The sequence below is a fragment of the Acartia tonsa genome, chromosome 9 (genome assembly GCF_053477335.1).
Source record: "Acartia tonsa isolate MP-2025a chromosome 9, ASM5347733v1, whole genome shotgun sequence".
NCBI lineage: Eukaryota > Metazoa > Arthropoda > Copepoda > Calanoida > Acartiidae > Acartia > Acartia tonsa.
Genome location: NC_137268.1, coordinates 47,541,954 through 47,559,814, shown reverse-complemented (window position 1 = coordinate 47,559,814; position 17,861 = coordinate 47,541,954). Strand labels below are relative to the sequence as shown.

At 40.6% G+C, this 17,861-nt stretch overlaps 1 protein-coding gene across 1 annotated transcript in view; it reads left to right on the top strand.

The window, feature by feature from the left end:
* Nucleotides 1–3,426: 3,426 nt before the first annotated feature.
* Nucleotides 3,427–17,861, top strand: part of LOC145329100 (uncharacterized) — a 56,632-nt gene continuing 42,197 nt past the window's right edge. Inside the window, exon 1 of the mRNA XM_080173135.1 lies at nt 3,427–3,750. Coding sequence (XP_080029261.1) covers nt 3,634–3,750 — 117 coding nt within the window. The 5' untranslated portion in view covers nt 3,427–3,633. The remainder of the gene's footprint in view (nt 3,751–17,861) is intronic.

Genomic DNA, 17,861 nt, shown 5'->3' with positions numbered 1-17,861 from the left:
TGTTGTTTCATTTTCTTTACACATGTAACATTCTATTGTTGTTTTTGCTAAAGCCAATTTTGCTTCTTAAAAAGATGCATTGTTCTAATAAATCTTTCCCTTATAAGATATTTTAGTAAATAAATAAGAATTATTTTTAGTAACGAAGTTACTCTATAGGAAAGGTTTGTGTTGTATATCCATTTAAAAATAATTTGCAGTTTTCACTACTTTTAAAAATATTTCGTTTTAAATAACAAATAAATATCTTAAATTATCATGCCTCTTCTATGTTCAAAGAACAAACACAGGAGTGAAAAACTTCGTAGTGAACAAACGTCGGAGTGGACAATTAACCTAACCTATTTTAAATGCTAAACACCTGCGGGGGCTTATTTGTATATATTCATATCTTAATCTAGCCTAGCCTGTTTAGAAAAAAAGTGATAAACTTAATGTTTTGACACTGCGTTTGTTCACTCCAACGTTTGTAACTCCTGCGTTTGTTCTGAAATCCATTCTATTTATCATAGTGGAAAAATATTTAGAGACAAACAAACTTTCTCGTATTCATTCGAATCCGGTGGATAGGAACCGGTTCTCATCCACACGAAAAAACTATGCCTAGCATCGTATTATATCCAGCTTTCTACGAATATAAAAATGTACAAACATAAGATTAAAACCAGCTTTTATAGCCCGTGACTACGGCACCTCGGGGATAAAAAAACTGGTTTTAATCTTATAATTGTACATTCTATATCCGCGGAAAGCCGTTTATAAAAAGATGAGAGAAATAACTATTCCTTCATTATTTAAAATCTTCATATAACTTGATCAAATTTATTATTTGATGATAGGTTTGTTACAATAAATTATAATCAATTTTAGATTAAGTAACTAGAAACCATTTTGGTTTTGGCCTAACACATTATCAGACCAAGTTAGTATAGACTAAACTAAGAAGCAGTTTCTCTACAATAATTATTTTTTAATATGTTCGTACGTTCGTTTTTATGTATGCTAGATACACTTTTTCTAGTGGTTTTTAAAAATCTTAGGACATAAAACTGCTTAAAAATAAGCTATTTAAAAAGCTTAAAATGTAAAACTCAAGAGGCTCTGGCTAATCCATATATTAAAGTAAAAGAATATATGTTCGTCTTTCTGTACCGAAAGATCTTATTTACCGCTCGATATCGTTCTCCTTTCTAATGTAGTTTCGTATAGGTCCTGGGAAGGTTTATAATTAGTTTTTAGAAGGATACAATTCAATGAGAAATCGCTCTAAAAAATACTCCCCTTCCTATTTTCTCATTTTCTTTAAACTAAAAAATAAATTGTGGGTTGGGTTCGAACATCCCTCCCCCCTCCCCACCTAAAGTGCCTCTAGAAGCTTCCAGGTGACTAGCACTGAGTTAATTCTAATGTTGATGTGTACAAATTAACTACTATTAACCAACCCAGGTTCATAACTAGGTTTGTTATGAAATTAACCATTCTCAAAATTATTAACCCTTTTATATAAAGTAGTAAGGTTTTTTTTGGTCTGAAGCTTAAGATTTCAATTACTACTCAGCTGATTGTGTTCTCCTTTTATCATGAAGCTTTACTTAGGTACCGGGGTGTTTTTTGCCCCTTTCTCAACCCCCTATGAATTACAATATTTGTCGCTGAAAATTGAATAATAAAAGATAATAAATACATAGAACTTTTCACTACTCACTAAACTGGATTAGTTTTTTCATTTTAAGCAGACTTGCCATGATTTCTAGGATAGTTTTAGGCTATTTTCTGTCCCTCCCCATATCGGATCAGGCTACTTTAGATGCTAGTGGCACAGCTGCTAGTTTACTAGAAATTCAGTAAGTTTAAAACAACCCTACTCGACTTTAAATGAGTTCAATATATAGCGCACTTAGGCATATAATATGAACATTGAACAGGATACCTTGGGCTCATTTTTAATTTTAGTAGCGTAGCTTCTTTATAACTTAGATTTATCTGTACGTAAATTTGATAACTACATTGGGACATTGGGCTGTTTATTACACTAGTCCCCAATTTTTATAATGACGTTTTTGTTAGCTTATTAACTTTGGGGACTTTTATTGAATTTTAATTAGTTGGTTCATCAAGTGGAGTGTCAAAAATTTTGCATCACTAATTCTAATTAATAAAAGGGTTAATTGTGTTCATTATCATTGGGAATATATGTTCATTGCCCATTGTCTTATACCTTTAGATCCATGCATAATTAATATTATTCTGTATTGTATTAAGCTTATCCAAACATTTTTTGTCGGTTCTTTAGTTTGATCTGTTATAGAGTTTACAAAAATAAAATAGTAGAAAATATCTAACTAATTTGACTACAACTTTTTTTAATGGGTAAATATTCAAAATTTATTCTAACCAAAGTTTTAATAAGCTTAACCTAAGAAGTATGTTTAAATGCCACCAGATATTCAGCCTAATTAGTTTGTAATGAGATTACCACCCTATGCGCGAATTTGGCGACCACCCTCCCCCCCCCCCCCTCCCCCACTAATTTAAATAAGCATTTGGCCCAGAGCATTTATGAATATTATTATCATTATGATTTAAATTGTATATACACATTTATCCTATATAGTAGTTGAATTTTTAACCCTTTGATACACAAGATCTCTGAAACTACTAGTCCTAGAGGTGTAAAATTAAATGTGAAATAAGCTTTCAAATAGCCTTGGACAATGTTTGTATCTTTATCCCCAATAGAAATTAACTTACCAACAAGTAGTAAAATATGTAGTTTGTAGGATTACATACTATTTTGATTTTAGTTCCATAAACGGTGAATTATCTTGTAGCTTCGCTACAAACAGTTTGTATTATGATTTTATGCTATACTTTTATAGCTACTAATTAAAGGTTATAAAAAGTTGTATAGAATAACTTAATTTGTATGTTCTATAATACAAAGTAGTACGATGTTTGTCTGTCTGTACCGAAGGATCTAGCTAACCGCTGAACCGAGCAGGTTCTTCTTAACAGGGTAGCTTCTCATAGGTCCGCGGAAGGTTTAAAACTATTTTGGGGGAGGGTACCACTATCCTCCCAAGAGAAGTCACAAAAAAAACATTTAAAGTGCCACTAGAGGCCTTTAAAAGTAGCCACTAGTATTAAAAGAAAGAATAAGCAAACTATTTTAATTCAGTGGTGTGCGGTAGAGGGTTATAGGGGGTGTCAACAACCCCCTTAAATTGAAATTGGGAGGGCCTGCCCTCCCTTTTTTCATCCACTTCCTAATGAAACGTCACTGTTTTAAATATTCATATTATTTCTTCTTTATAATTTCTGTGACTGTTTAAAATAAATTTATTACTTTGATTTATAGAACTTCTTGATAACAATATATACGATAATTAATAATTTATTTTAATTTCAGACTAAGAAATGTGAGTTTTTTTCTATCTTTATAAAATAGAACCAATAAACGTAATTTTGAAACATATAACTGCCACCAAAGGTGATAAAAAAGAGCTTTAAAAACATTCAGTAATAACAAAATGGCACTAAATTGAAGTGTAGTGACATGACGTCATCTACCATAAATAAAAATGGCGGGTAATTAAACGTGGCATTTGAGCATAGTTACGTCACAGTTATAAAATGGCGGGAAAACCGGAAGTGATGATGAATGGTGAAACTGGCAGTAGGCAGGTAGAGATTGTGGCAGCCAATAGGATCACTCCAGATCTTGTCCAATGGATTATAACAGATGAAAAGGTAGGATTTTAATGCCAGATATTGTGAAATATTTGTTTGTCCTTCTTTCTAATATATCTTAACCCATCCCCTCTTGGGGCGAAGCCACTTTATTTAATTAAAAGTGAAGCTTTACTATAATTTTAGGTCTATACGTACGTACATCACAGTACAATAAGGTACAAGTTTGAGCGAAGCATCTATGTAAAGAAGTCAAATGAAAATGTAATTATGTCCTCGAACAAATTCCAATATTTTGTTTATAATGTTAAACTAATATTCTGCTTATTAAGTATTAACTTATTACAAGTGTTCATGTTTGTTTGTTAAACTCAAAGCTTTGCTTCTATTGATGTTGTAATTCTTGTTAAAATAGAAAAAAAAATGGAAAATCTGACATTGCAGTCAGAGAGAAAGGGGACAATGTGCTGTTTTTACATTAGCCTTAAAGTTTTTATAATAACGTTAAATTATTCGTTAGCTTAACAATTTTTGAGACTTTAGTGAATTTTGAATGGTTGCTTTCTTAAGTTGAGTGTTCAAATGTTTCAACCACTAATTTTAATCTACAGAAGGGGGTAATTTTGTGTATCATCATTTGGTATGTACATCAATTTATCGGCCACTGTCTTATCTCCTTAGATCCCTTGCATTGCTGTAATCTCAACGCAACAATAATTTGTTTAAATGGTGATTCAAATAATTTATTCAAATAATATTTCTTGATTACATCTATATGTATACATATACTATTCTTGATGGATAAATGGATAAATAAGTAAATTAAAGTTTGAAAGTTTTAATCTTTATGTAGATATTGGTTTCTGGTAGTAATCCTTTTTATTAGACATATTGTAGGAATTTTACATCAAGAAATTTATTTTATGAAACTTCTTATTGTGCCTATAACAAATGACGTCATACTGGCCTAACATTGACCAATAAAGATATACACTGGCCTGCCATTGGTAATTTAGTCTGTGTATTGGCCTATCATTGGTCAATTGTTTGACTATCACTATTAAAGATCTTCTATTTTATATTACTCAGAGATTTGTTTTAATCTACTTTTACTTTAACCCTGAATCTATTCCATATTCATCAAATATAGAGAAAACTTTAAGTACTTTAGGGTCTCAACAGATATTTGGATTTAAAACTTTTACAAATACAGTTTGACCTAGTCCAGATAATTTAATGGCAAATATTTATCAAAAGTGAAGATTAACATTTTTTACGAGAGTGTTTAAACACTCCTTTCTAGAAACAATCTTTATTGATTATATTTTAATCAGTGTGCAGGACCCCCTAGCAATATTAAAGGGGGCGAATACATTTCCCTACCTCCTCTCGACAAGAGTCTTCACACCCTTTATATACCCCTCTAACACAGCAAAAGGGGATGTCAAGTAAAAAATCACCCTCCTTAAATTTAAGGGGCGTATGAAAAAAAATCAAGTGCGCTTCGCGCTCCTCCTTAGCAATACTCTGTAAACACTATTTTTTTTAAACTTAAAATGCCTATAGTAACCCCAAATAAATAATGTATATTGATGTGTGTGTCTCAATACTTTATATTTAGGCATAACATAATTTACATAATTTCTTACATTTATATATATATAATATATTTAGTATATGTACATTAATACATATTTTATCCCCATGCATTGAAAGTTTTATATTTGTATACTAAAGTATGATCAGGTGGTTGTTCGTGTTGTCTAGATCATTAGGTAAAAATGTTTTTTAATTTGGCCAGGTTTTAGGCTTGTTAAGTTAGTTTTTGTCTTGTAGAAGTACCTATATTGATCACCATGCAAAGAAAGTTTGAATAATGATACAATGCATAGGTAAAAGTGTTCATCAAAAACTGCAAATTACAAATAAATAGCATAACTTCAAGTAGATACATTTACACTCAGAAGTTATTACACTAAGGTAAATTTTTGTCATAGCTAATTATATAAATACATATAAATCATTGTCCTTTATCTAAAGACATACAAAAATCTAGAATAGTTATTTATCGCATTGTATTATTAACAGCTTTCCGTGGATATTAAAAAATAAGATTAGAATAGTTTTGTTAGCCCCGAGGGGTCCAAGGCTCAGGTTAACAAAATTGGTTTTAATTTTATGACTCTTATTTTGATATTCGTTGAAAATTGTTTATAATACTTTGCTATACATGATTTCCAGTATAGAACCGGTTCTAATCCGGCGGATAATAATCTGTTTTAAAGCTATATTGGAATAGTTATTTCTCGCATCGTATTATAAACGGCTTTCCGCGGTTATAGAATGTACAACTTCGGCATCTCGGGGCTAAAAAAACTGGTTTTAATCTTATGATTGTACATTTCTATATTCGTAGAAAGCTGGATATAATACGATGCTAGACATAGTTTTTTCGTATGGATGAGAACCGGTTCCTATCCACCGGATTCGAATGAATACGAGAAAGAAAATTATTTTTCTAAAATTCTTTTACTGTCATTTCCCTGCATCCTTTGATAAATGTGGTTATCTAATGAAAATGCATTGTGTTATATTGTGGTAATACGACACCCATACGGACAGGCCGTTTACAGAGTTGCTTCGCTGTGACTTATGATAAGCAAACCCCCCGCACTAATCCTATTATATCACTATCCATCTCATGACCGCTGTTAACCCCGCACCCAGCGGTCAAACTAGCCTGCCTAAATGTGGGGAGGGGACTTGAACATGCAACTATCACGAGTCCCTCATGCGCTTATATAATCGGGAGGCACTGCCTCCCCTTTTACCACCGTTGCCCCCACAGCCTGTCTACCGTCGGGCGCTAAGCCCTAGCGCCCCACACCCCCTTCAAACCTAACCATTGTTATATTTTGTTGTATATATATAGTAAACATAACTTGTAAATATTATTCAGTTTAAATATATAATTTCTGTATGATTGAATCCTGCTTGTTTGTTTGGTAGAATACTTAAAGGCTAGGGCTCGTTGAATCCGAACTCGTTACCCCGTGGGCCGAGTACGCTCGGCTTACCAGAACTTGGTGTCAGCTGTGAGATCGAGCCTTACAGAAACTAGCCTATTCTACCTCTGATTGGACCCTTTGGCAAGTAAGGGGACAATCAGCCGCCAACTGACCCGTGAGACGGCCTTTTTAGGTCAAATTTCCATCATTTTGAACGCAATATGTGGGCCTCTGGCCTACGGCAAGCAGATTTAGCCTGCTAAAAGCGCCAGTTAAGACGCTTTTTCCGTGTCGTGTAGGAGTAGCGCTAGGTGCGCAGCCACGACAATCGGATAATTTAGCTCAGACGGCTACAAAACTGAGTCTAAATTGGCAAGTGTAGCTGGGACAAGCCCCAGGACACCCAGGCCAAGCCTACGAGACAGACAGCTGTGTGCTGGTCTCCCTAAGAAGGCAATGTGTGGCTGCGAAGCTTCAGCACACAAGTAAGCCCTACCACTGCGACGGATAGCAGATTTTGAGCCACAGGCACGGCAGGACGGGACATTCCCTGCCGCTGCCTCCCAGGATTCGAACCCGAGGCGCTGCAGGACGGGCCATTCCCTGCCGCCATTTTTCGGGATTCGAACCAGCGGCGCTGTAGGACGGGTCATTCCCTACCGCCGTCACCTCTCTGAACCTTGCAGGACGGACATTCCCTGCTGCCAGTGCTTCCAGAATCACACCTAGAGCTCCTAGTGATAACAACACATCATTGTGTATAAATGTCAACCAAGTGATAAAAATAAATATAAAATTGTTGACCAAGTGATAATTAATAAGCTCTAGTGATTCGAAGCTACAGTCTAAGCCACCATGGTAAGCGATACCACCATAGCTGCGGTGCGGCCACCACCAAAGTTTCTGCCAACCCCAGCCGAACGAGAGGCCCCCTTGTCTCAAGGGCAGGACCTCCACTTCCCCTGCCATGTCAGGGTGAGGTTTCCTACTCCTGACCCTGCCCAGCATGTACAGGTTGATGCCATGATTGATTCTGGCAACCGTGTACCAGGGTCTGCTGTAATTTCTGAGCACCTCATGCACGCGATGGGCGTGCAACGCATGTTGATTCCGGACAACACCCAGATCCTGACTGCTAATGAGGAAGGCCAGCCCCTCCCGGTAATTGGAAAATTAAAAGAGTTATATATGGCAGTTTCACACACTCTTATACTCCATCTATACCACGTGACTGTGGTCCGAAATCTCTCACACCCTCTGAACCTAGGAGGGTATTTTCTCAAGGAGTTCGGAACTAGGCTCTGTTTCGACATGCAACCACCTTGCTTGTGGGTGCGTGGGGAGTTTATCCCACTCCGTGGCGTCCCCATTGACCGGGAGACAGCCGAGAGAGAGCTAAGCTATGAGGGGCCTCTGCCAGGCCCCCTGCCTGAGCAGCCGCGTGTGGTTGAGAAAGGCACACACTGGGTGGACGCTGAGCTCAACGCACACAAGGGAGCTAACCTGCTAGCCATGGGGTTGCCCCCAGTGCCCAAGGTGCCAAGGGAGAGCCTGCCAACAACGTTTCCTGAGATTGCCAGCCCTCCAGAACCAATCTTCTCCGCCGACATTTTTATCAACGGCCAGCCGTGTCCACCTGGCCCCCTCTACCTGGGACCTCCAGCCAGTCCACCAGCTAAGCCCGAGTCCAGACCCGTCAAGTCGCGGTCTGATGTACCCGGAGCCACACTCAACTCTCAGGCCCCAGCCTCTCCCGGCGCCGTGCCCGTCAAGTCGCGGCCGGACGCCCACGGAGCCAAAGCTGGACCCAGCACTTTGGCCTCTCCCAGCGCCGAGCCCGTCAAATCGTGGCCGGACGCCCCCGGAGCCACGCCTGGCTCCGACACGTCAGCCCCTCCAGAAGCCGAGCCCGTCAAGTCGCGGCCGGTGGGTCCCGGAGCCAAGGCTGACCCCTCACCAGCCACGTATAGGCTAAGCGCTGTCACTCCAACTGACGGTCAACCACCCCAGCTCCGCACAGCCAAGCGGGTGGTCCTGCCTGGCCGCGGGGTTATGGCGGTCCCTGTAGAGTTAGTAGGCCATCGCACCAAGGATGCCATTCAACTAGCTGCCCCAGAACAGAGGTTTGGGGAGGACCTTGTTATTCCAGAGGGCCTGTATGCCCACAGGCCTGGCTCTGCCACTGTGTTCAGAGTACTGGTGGTCAATGAGGGGGAGGTGCCCCTCTTGCTGGATGCTGGCCTCCCAGTGGCAGGGGAGCTGGTCAAACCTGACATTTTAGAGGTCTCTGATACGCCTCCCCCGCGTCTCCACTCGTTCCAAGAACCTGCTGAGCCTATAGATATGCAAGAGTTGTGGGAGGCCCTGGAGATGGAAGACAATGAGTTCCTACGCAAGGACCCCTTGCTCAAGAAGGAGGTCTGGACTACGTTGTCAGAGTACAGGGACGTCTTCTCCAATTCTACCCCCGGCTGCACAGATGTGGTTGAGTTGCAGCTGCGCCTCAAGCCAGGGACCCAGCCGATCCGCCAGAAATTTAGGGATCTGAACCCGCGGCAAGAGGCTGAACTGGAGAAACAACTGGACACCTGGCTACAGGAAGGAGTCATAGAGCCGTCGGACTCCGCCTGGAGCAGCCCCCTGGTGCCCATCAAGAAGAAGGACGGGAGCACCCGCTGGGCCGTCGACTACAGGGCCCTCAACAAGTGTCTGGAGCTGGACAGCTACCCCCTGCCTAGGATCCAGCAATTGGTGGAACGACCTGGCGGGCACCGTGTCTACAGTGCTTTAGACGCGGTGGCCGCACACTACACCATCCGTGTGTCTGAGGATAGCCGGCCCTGCACCGCCTTCACCACCCCCAGGGGCTTGTATCAATGGAAAAGGATGCCCTTTGGCCTGGCTACGGCACCGTCTGTCTATTCCAGGTTTATTGCAGGGGTCCTAAACCCACTAGGCACAGCCAACCTCCAGTCATACCTTGACGACGTCCTGACCTTCCATCAGGATACCTGGGCCCACCTGGCCAGGCTCCGAGAGGTCTTGGAAGCCCACCGCAGGGGAGGGATCCGCCTCAAGCCAGCCAAGACCAAGTTGTTCCGGTCCAAGGTGGATTATCTGGGTCACACCCTCAGCCGTGAGGGGATAGCCATGCACGAGGACTATATTGACCGCATCTTGGACTGGCCAGCCCCTAGCACCCCCAAGGATTTGCTGGCGTTGCTGGGCTTCTTTGGGTACTACCGCCTGTTCATCCCAGAGTATGCAGACCTCACCTACGAGATGAATCGGCAGAAGACGGCCAAGGCCCTAACCTGGACGCCTGAGATGGAAGCCCAGCTGCTGCAACTCAAGGACAAGTTCCGCCAGGCCCCCATCCGAGCGCCGCCCAGGTTTGATTTACCAGCAGTGTTCCAGCTCACCACAGATTTCAGCAGCCGCGCCATCTCTGCCATACTGAGTCAATGCCAGGAGGGCAAGGAGAGGCTGATTGCCGCCGTGGGGCGCAAGACAACCGACCCTGAGACGCGCTACCCGTCCTGGAAGGGAGAGATGGCCGCCATTATCTATGGGATCCGAAAATTCCACGGCATCTTGTCCTACCGCAGCTTCCAGATCAACACTGATTCCTCTGCCCTGCTACAGATGAAATCACTGAACACATCCACAGGGATGGTGGCCCGCTGGCAGGAGGAGCTAGCGGCCCTAGACTTTACCGTCTGCCACAGGCCTGGCACCCAGAATACCAACGCCGACGCCCTCAGCCGCCGGGAAGATGCCAACATGCCAACGGCTAGCGCCGAAGAATTAGCAGAGCAGGCTGAGTATATCCACAACCTTGGCCAGCCAGGGGAGGCCGCAGCTAGCCAACCTCCTGCCGCCCGACTGGATTCAGCTAGAGTATTGGAAGCCCAGACACAGGACCCCCTCCTGCTCCGTGTCCGCCAATGGGTGGCTGATGGCAAGGCCCCAACCAAGGCTGAGCTGCGTGGCAAGGAACGAGACGAGCAGCAGTACGCCAGCCGCTTCCCAGCCCTGGGGCTTGACGAGCACGGCTGCCTCACCACCACTGACCAGACTCTGACAGGAGAGAGGACAAGATACCTGCTGCCTTCGGCCCTCCAGCAGGACGCGTTCTTTCTAGCCCATGGGACCCCCATGGCTGGGCACTTTGGGATGGACGCAACTATCGCCCGCGTTGCCATGCACTTCTGGTGGCCCAACCTGGCCCGTGACGTCCGCCTGATGGTACAAACCTGCCCTGAGTGTGTCCAGAAAGTTACCAAGGAGAGGCTGAAGCAGGGGATCCACGTGCCCTCCCGCCAGGGGTATCCACAGCAAGTCCTATTCATCGACCTGGTGGGGCCACTGCCAGAGACCCCAGCTGGGAACCGCTACATCCTCACCTGCCAAGATGGATTCAGCCGATTTGTCAGCCTCTACGCCATCCCCAACAAGCGCACCCTCACGGTGGCTGAAGCCCTGTTGCACCGCCACCTGGCCACGTTCGGATGCCCCCTGAAGATCCATTCCGACAATGGAATGGAATTTACCGGCCAGGTATTCCAGGAACTGGCCTCTCGGCTCGAGATTGGCCTGACACATCCACCACCCTACAACCCGCAGTCCAACCGAGTGGAGAGGTTTCATAGGACGCTCAACACAGGCATGCGCCTGTTCCTAGACAGAGACGATAACAACTGGGAGCCACACCTGCCTGCCATCGCCTTTGCCTACAACACCAAGGCCTGCAGATCCACTGGTGTGACCCCGTTCCTGGCCTTCTTTGGGAGAGAGGCCAAACTTCCGGTGGACATGGTGCTACGGCTGCCAGAGACCGAATATGCTTCAGTTCCAGCCAACGTCCAAGCTCTGTTGCAGCGCTACTATGCAGTTTATGATGCCATCCAGCAGAAGGAGGAGGGAGCCATCAGGAGGAGCGCGGCAGCTTACGAAGGCACGGCCAAGTATGAGGTTGGAGACTTGGTCTGGTACCTGGCCCCCCGCCTGGTGCCAGGGAAGGCAGCCAAGATTACCAAGAGATGGACTGGCCCCTGGAAAGTAGTGAGGAAAGCTACAGAAGTCCATTATGTCATTAAACCTGCCTCTCCAGTAGCCAGGGTCTCAGAAGTTACCGCGCATGTAGGCCGACTGCGCAAATACACTGGAGATGTGACGGCCCACCAGATCCCAGAAGACATCCAAGTTGACGTGGACGGCGACGAGGATGCCACCGAGCTGCCAGTTGGAGCGGCGGCGCCCGCAGCTAGCAACCCAGGAGAGTTCCCAGTGCACCAGCCAGCCGCAGCCGCCCCACAGCCTAGCGGCCAAGATCGTGACCCAGTGGAGGAAAACCTGCAGGAGCAGCCCAACGAACCACCGCCGCCGCCGCCCGCTCCAGAGCCACTCAGAGATGCCATCTGGAACCCTGACGCAGACATGGAGAACCTGCCAGCCAGCAGCGAGCCTGTAGGAGAAGAGCCAGCCACTGCGATGGAAGAGGCCGCCCCAGAAGAAGAAGAAGCCATGTGCCCCCTGCTGATGACAGCCATCCCCATCCGGGTAGGAGCTAGGAGGCCAAGCAACCTGAATCAAGCAGGCGCCCCCATGGAATTCTATGCGCCCTTTGCCATCACCATTCCACCCTTAGGAACCATCAGAGCCTGCCTAGGCCTCCGTGTCCAGCTACCAGCCGCGACAGAACTGATCCTGCAGACGAGGCAAAATTTCCAGCGGCGAGGCCTGGCCGTTGCCAACCCACGCCTAGAAGCCAACCAGGAGCTGACAATGTTGATCACCAACCACAGTCAGACCGAGCAACGAGTGTCCCAGGGAGCCTGTGTAGCCCGAGCTGTCCTCCATCGAGCTGTGCCCCAAGAACTGCCTGTCCGGCGCATGAGCCGGCTGTCGTATCCCCAGGTTCAAGGCCTGGTGGCTCAGGAGCCACGCAACCCTTGAAGGGGAGGTTGTGGTAATACGACACCCATACGGACAGGCCGTTTACAGAGTTGCTTCGCTGTGACTTATGATAAGCAAACCCCCCGCACTAATCCTATTATATCACTATCCATCTCATGACCGCTGTTAACCCCGCACCCAGCGGTCAAACTAGCCTGCCTAAATGTGGGGAGGGGACTTGAACATGCAACTATCACGAGTCCCTCATGCGCTTATATAATCGGGAGGCACTGCCTCCCCTTTTACCACCGTTGCCCCCACAGCCTGTCTACCGTCGGGCGCTAAGCCCTAGCGCCCCACACCCCCTTCAAACCTAACCATTGTTATATTTTGTTGTATATATATAGTAAACATAACTTGTAAATATTATTCAGTTTAAATATATAATTTCTGTATGATTGAATCCTGCTTGTTTGTTTGGTAGAATACTTAAAGGCTAGGGCTCGTTGAATCCGAACTCGTTACCCCGTGGGCCGAGTACGCTCGGCTTACCAGAATATCCTCTGTCTCTCCTATATACATAGGTCGTAAAACAAGTGTTTAAGTATGAAAACAAACTTTTTTTCATTCGTAAAACATCGAGAAGTAAAAATCGAAAATTCAAAATCAGACTTTTTTTTAACTCAAAAATCTTTTAGTTGATTGTTTTTTTGGGTTTAATATTTAAAGATAAAAAAATTCTTTGATTTTATAGGTTATGTTTCAATTTGAGAATTTAAAAAAAACATTGTTAACGATTGTATGATGAAAAACAATTGATTGAAGGTAATAGAAAGTTTAAACTGAAAATTAAACCATTGTGAATGAAACTGAAGATTTTTTATCAAAATGATAATATTATAAGGGGCTTTATGCAATAATGGTTAATGATACCCCCCCCCCCTAAAAAGTACTTTACAACAATGGTATCACCAGAAGATATATTCCCTGAAAAATTAAAAGCCTATTTAGTCCTTTCGTTACCAAGATTTGAATTTCCATCCATCTAGACAGACATAAATGAATTTATAAAATTACCAGCATCAATGCATGAACACCAATCCACGGAACTAAATGCAATGATCAGTAAATACATAAATGGATTCAAGAAATTTTATTTTCAAGTACATAACAAGATATACTTTTATTTAATTGTTTAAATCATCTATATTAATTTCTCTTGGGAGGATGGAGGCACCCTCCTCCCTTAACCTATATAAAAGCTTCAATGTAAAGGGAAACTATAAGGCTTCACTTTTGGCGAGATCCTTTGCTACAGACATTCTTCCTTTTGATTTTATATAAGTGTTTGTCTCAAATATCCAAGGTTCTACAGGGATAAGGCAATGACCGATAAATTGATGAACATCTCCAATGATGAAACACAAAATTACCCCTTCAGTAGATTACAATTAGTTGTTGATACGTTTGGATACTCAAATAAATGAAGCAACCAATCAAAATTCAATAGGAGTCCCCAAGGTTGTTCAGCCAAAGAATAAGAAAACGTTATTATAAGACATTTGGGACTAGTGTAATAAACAGCCCATTGTCCCCTACCTTCTTGTATGTAATCAGTTTTACCAAAGGAAACGATGGATACAAAAAAATCCTCTCAGATGCTATATACTCCCCAAGATTGGATACATACTACAAACATCTTCATATAAGCCTTTCAAAGACATAAAATTCAATTTACATATTTCCCAAAATGGAAATATCTTTTTTTGTCTCATTTTCTTTGGAATTAAGTGACATTCCACTCCTAAAATTTCATTAAAAGATAAAAAAGAAAAAATAACATAAAAAGTTTGTTTTTGGTGAGGCTAGGGGTTGGTATTAGAGTTTTATAAAGAAGGACCACCCTCTACTTTTCCTTTTACTTTATTAAACAAAATTTAATGCTTCTAAATTAATATAACATTACAATGCAATGTGACATTGCTTTAAAGCAAAGGTAAATATTTTAACTATTGAAATGCTGAAAATCTTCGAAATCAGTCTAGAACTAATTGGTTCAATTTCCATAGTTTGTTGTAACATGTAGTATAGGGTGAAAAACCTCATAAAAATCTTCAATTTCAAGAAGTTTTTACTCAAAAGTAAGAATAAGATAGAAATACGTCCTTTTTATATTTATTTCATTTTACTATATTATACTCCAGCGGTTACGTCTCTAGCTTCCAGGGGCTCTGTATTCAAAGATACAGAGAGGGGCTTCAAAGTAGCTTGAAACCATTCCAAGAATTAAATCTGCAAATAAAATAGCCTTAAACCATCGGAGGACCTCTGTGGGGCTTACTTAAAATAGAAAACCCAATTGATTTGGTAGTTATTTAGATCTTAAGCTGAAAACAAAAAACCGTTAATGCATTATATGATATGATAATGAGAATTACATAGGTTTAGCATTACAGAACCATTAGAGTAAAACACTAGAGGGAGAAAGGGTTAAATAACTGTATCTCCCAATTGCACTGTCCTTGTGCCGACTTTCAATTGGGTCTTGAAAACTAACAAATGGTAACGGGAATATTAACACAGCCAAGTAGCAGAAAATTTGGTAGCAGACGAAAAGTGTCATTGAAAAAGGGAGAGAGTTTGTTATCTGTATATACATCTATACTATAGATCTGTTATAGGACTCACTATGAGTGTTGGAAAAAAGTACATATTTGTACTACATAGCGGGCTTATTTCCCAACTTTGGCTTACAATTACCTTGATCCTAACCAGACCCCCTGCGGGGGTTGGGGACTTTGAATAATATTATCAAAAGTGTTATTACACCAAACTTTTTGCTGGCGACTCCCATATATAGCACTTACTATGTTTTTAAGGTGTTTAAAATTTTTGTTTTAGGTGTCCTAAAAACTGAAGTCGGTAATTTTTTCCAAATTCATTATTGAATTTACTTATTTTAATTATTAAACTTAAAAATTAAATTCATTAACTAGATATTAATAATCTCCAATCTCTATGATTTCATCGCGTCGTTATGGAAGGAGTCAAGGAATAGGATTTATAGGAATCTTCCTAAAAAAACTGCAGCCGCTATTGAAAATTAGACATTTTACTAAAAACTCTTCTAAAAATAAAACTATTTTATCGTAAATGGTTTTTATATAAGGATAAAAACGAAAAATAGGAAGACATCGTTTGATAACTAAATCAAAATGTTCTTTAATCTGATATAGCTATGCTTCATAATAAAGTTTGTTCTTATTAGATAAGAATAAATAATACTTTATATGTGATTATTAAAAGACTTAGTCGACTAACATGGTCAATAATCATCTCTTATATTTAATAAAGATGGTTGAGACTGTTTGATAACGACATGTCATTTTAACAATTTTTTCCTGTTTTTTTTTAGATCGGTATTAGGACCAACTTTGCATAAAAGAAATAGGATGTTTGTCTAAGTGTCTGTCCTTCAGTCTGTCAGTAAGTCAGTCTGTAACGCCACAGGAGAAGTGTGTTTTTCTTAGCTGATGTTGAAGATTTTTTTAAAAAGATTCCTAAGACACATGCTTCAAAAGACTCACTTTGTCTGTTTATTTATTCTGGGCTTTGCTGCTTATGGATGTTGTCATCCTTGTTAAATATTTATCCTGCACGCGATAGAGAGAGAGAAGAGACGTGAATTTATTTGACAAAAGATTCTGTGTATGACTCTTCAGTATTGTGTGTGTGTGTGTGTTTGTGTGTGATTGTGTGTGTTTGTGTGTGTGTGTGTGTGTATGTGTAAGTATCTATTCTTATATCTGCATGCCTATAAAGGGAAACTCGGTCTTTAAAAAAAAAACATAAAGCCAATAAAATATTGTCATTTATTTAGTTTTTAAAGTTTATAGAATTCATAGTAAAGCAGAATTTAGCTTAAAACCTACCAAAGACTTAAATAAAAAAATAACCTAAATCTATCCTGAAATCTCTAAGACTCTTTTTAATGAAATGGAAAACTCAATTGGTTCAATTTTAAGCTACTGACAATAAACTGACAATAAAAACTTACTACTTAATATAATCCCTTAAATTTTAGTAATTAATACAATCAAAAAAAATCACACAAAGTATGGCTTATTTCTAAAAGTTACCTTATCTTACAATCGCTTACTTTTTCTATATGAATTTTTATTATAAGTTTAAGTATAATACTATCCTAATAAATATTCATATTGTTGTATGTATATATACTTTTTCTTTAGCCCATTTAACCCCATGACCGATCTATGGTATTGTGTTTGAAATATTATTATTCCATATTTTTGTGCACGACATAGTTTGTCAACATTTTGAAACTTTGCAAAATGCCAAATGGTTAAATCATATAAACTAAAGACTGTATGTGTGTACTATAAGATCTTGTAAACAACTTTTCAAACTTTCAAAATTTCTAGAGAAATTTTTACGTTATTGATACAGTGAGAGGTTTATGCTATTTTTTGGACGGCATGAAATTTTCGTCATAAAAGATGTTATATACAATATACATATATTTATATACGATTAACTAAACCTTAAACACTAGAGCTCTTCAAAATATGTCTTATAAATTCTAAAACTCCTTTGTATTTTTAAAAAAGAAGAGAAATCAAAAGAATTTCGCTTCAAACAAATATTTGAATGTTTGTTTTTGCCATTTCACCTAAACTTATACTCTACATATTAGGCCTGATCAGTGATCATCCCAAGAATCAATATTCTAAAAATCAATAGATTAGTATAATTATTCTATTCTAAAATGTAAAAAAAACATCCTAAAATCATCATGTGTAGAATGGACATACTGTTTTTCTGGTTGCCTTTAGAGTTGCTACGCTTCTTAATTTTACCTAATGCCTTAATTTTAAAAATCATTTTTATGCCTAACTCTGTTCCATATGTATATTGTACAAATACACGCAGTAATAAATATTAATAAGCCAAATAAAAATTAAGGTGGCATTGAATCTTTAGCGGTTGACCTGCGACTGCCGATACATTGTTATCATTGCTCAAATCACAGTTTTGCAACTATGTTATTGTATTGCACAAAAAGCTGGTTCTTATTCTGCAAGTGTAATCATCAATGGTATTGTTATTAGATTCATATCATATATTTTTTTGCAGGGATTTTAAGGATAAGAAAATGTTCGATATATTGATGTTCAACCTATTTAAAGTCCTCAAAGTTGTTACGCCAACGATTAAGAAACGTTTTTATTAAACTTAGGGGACTAT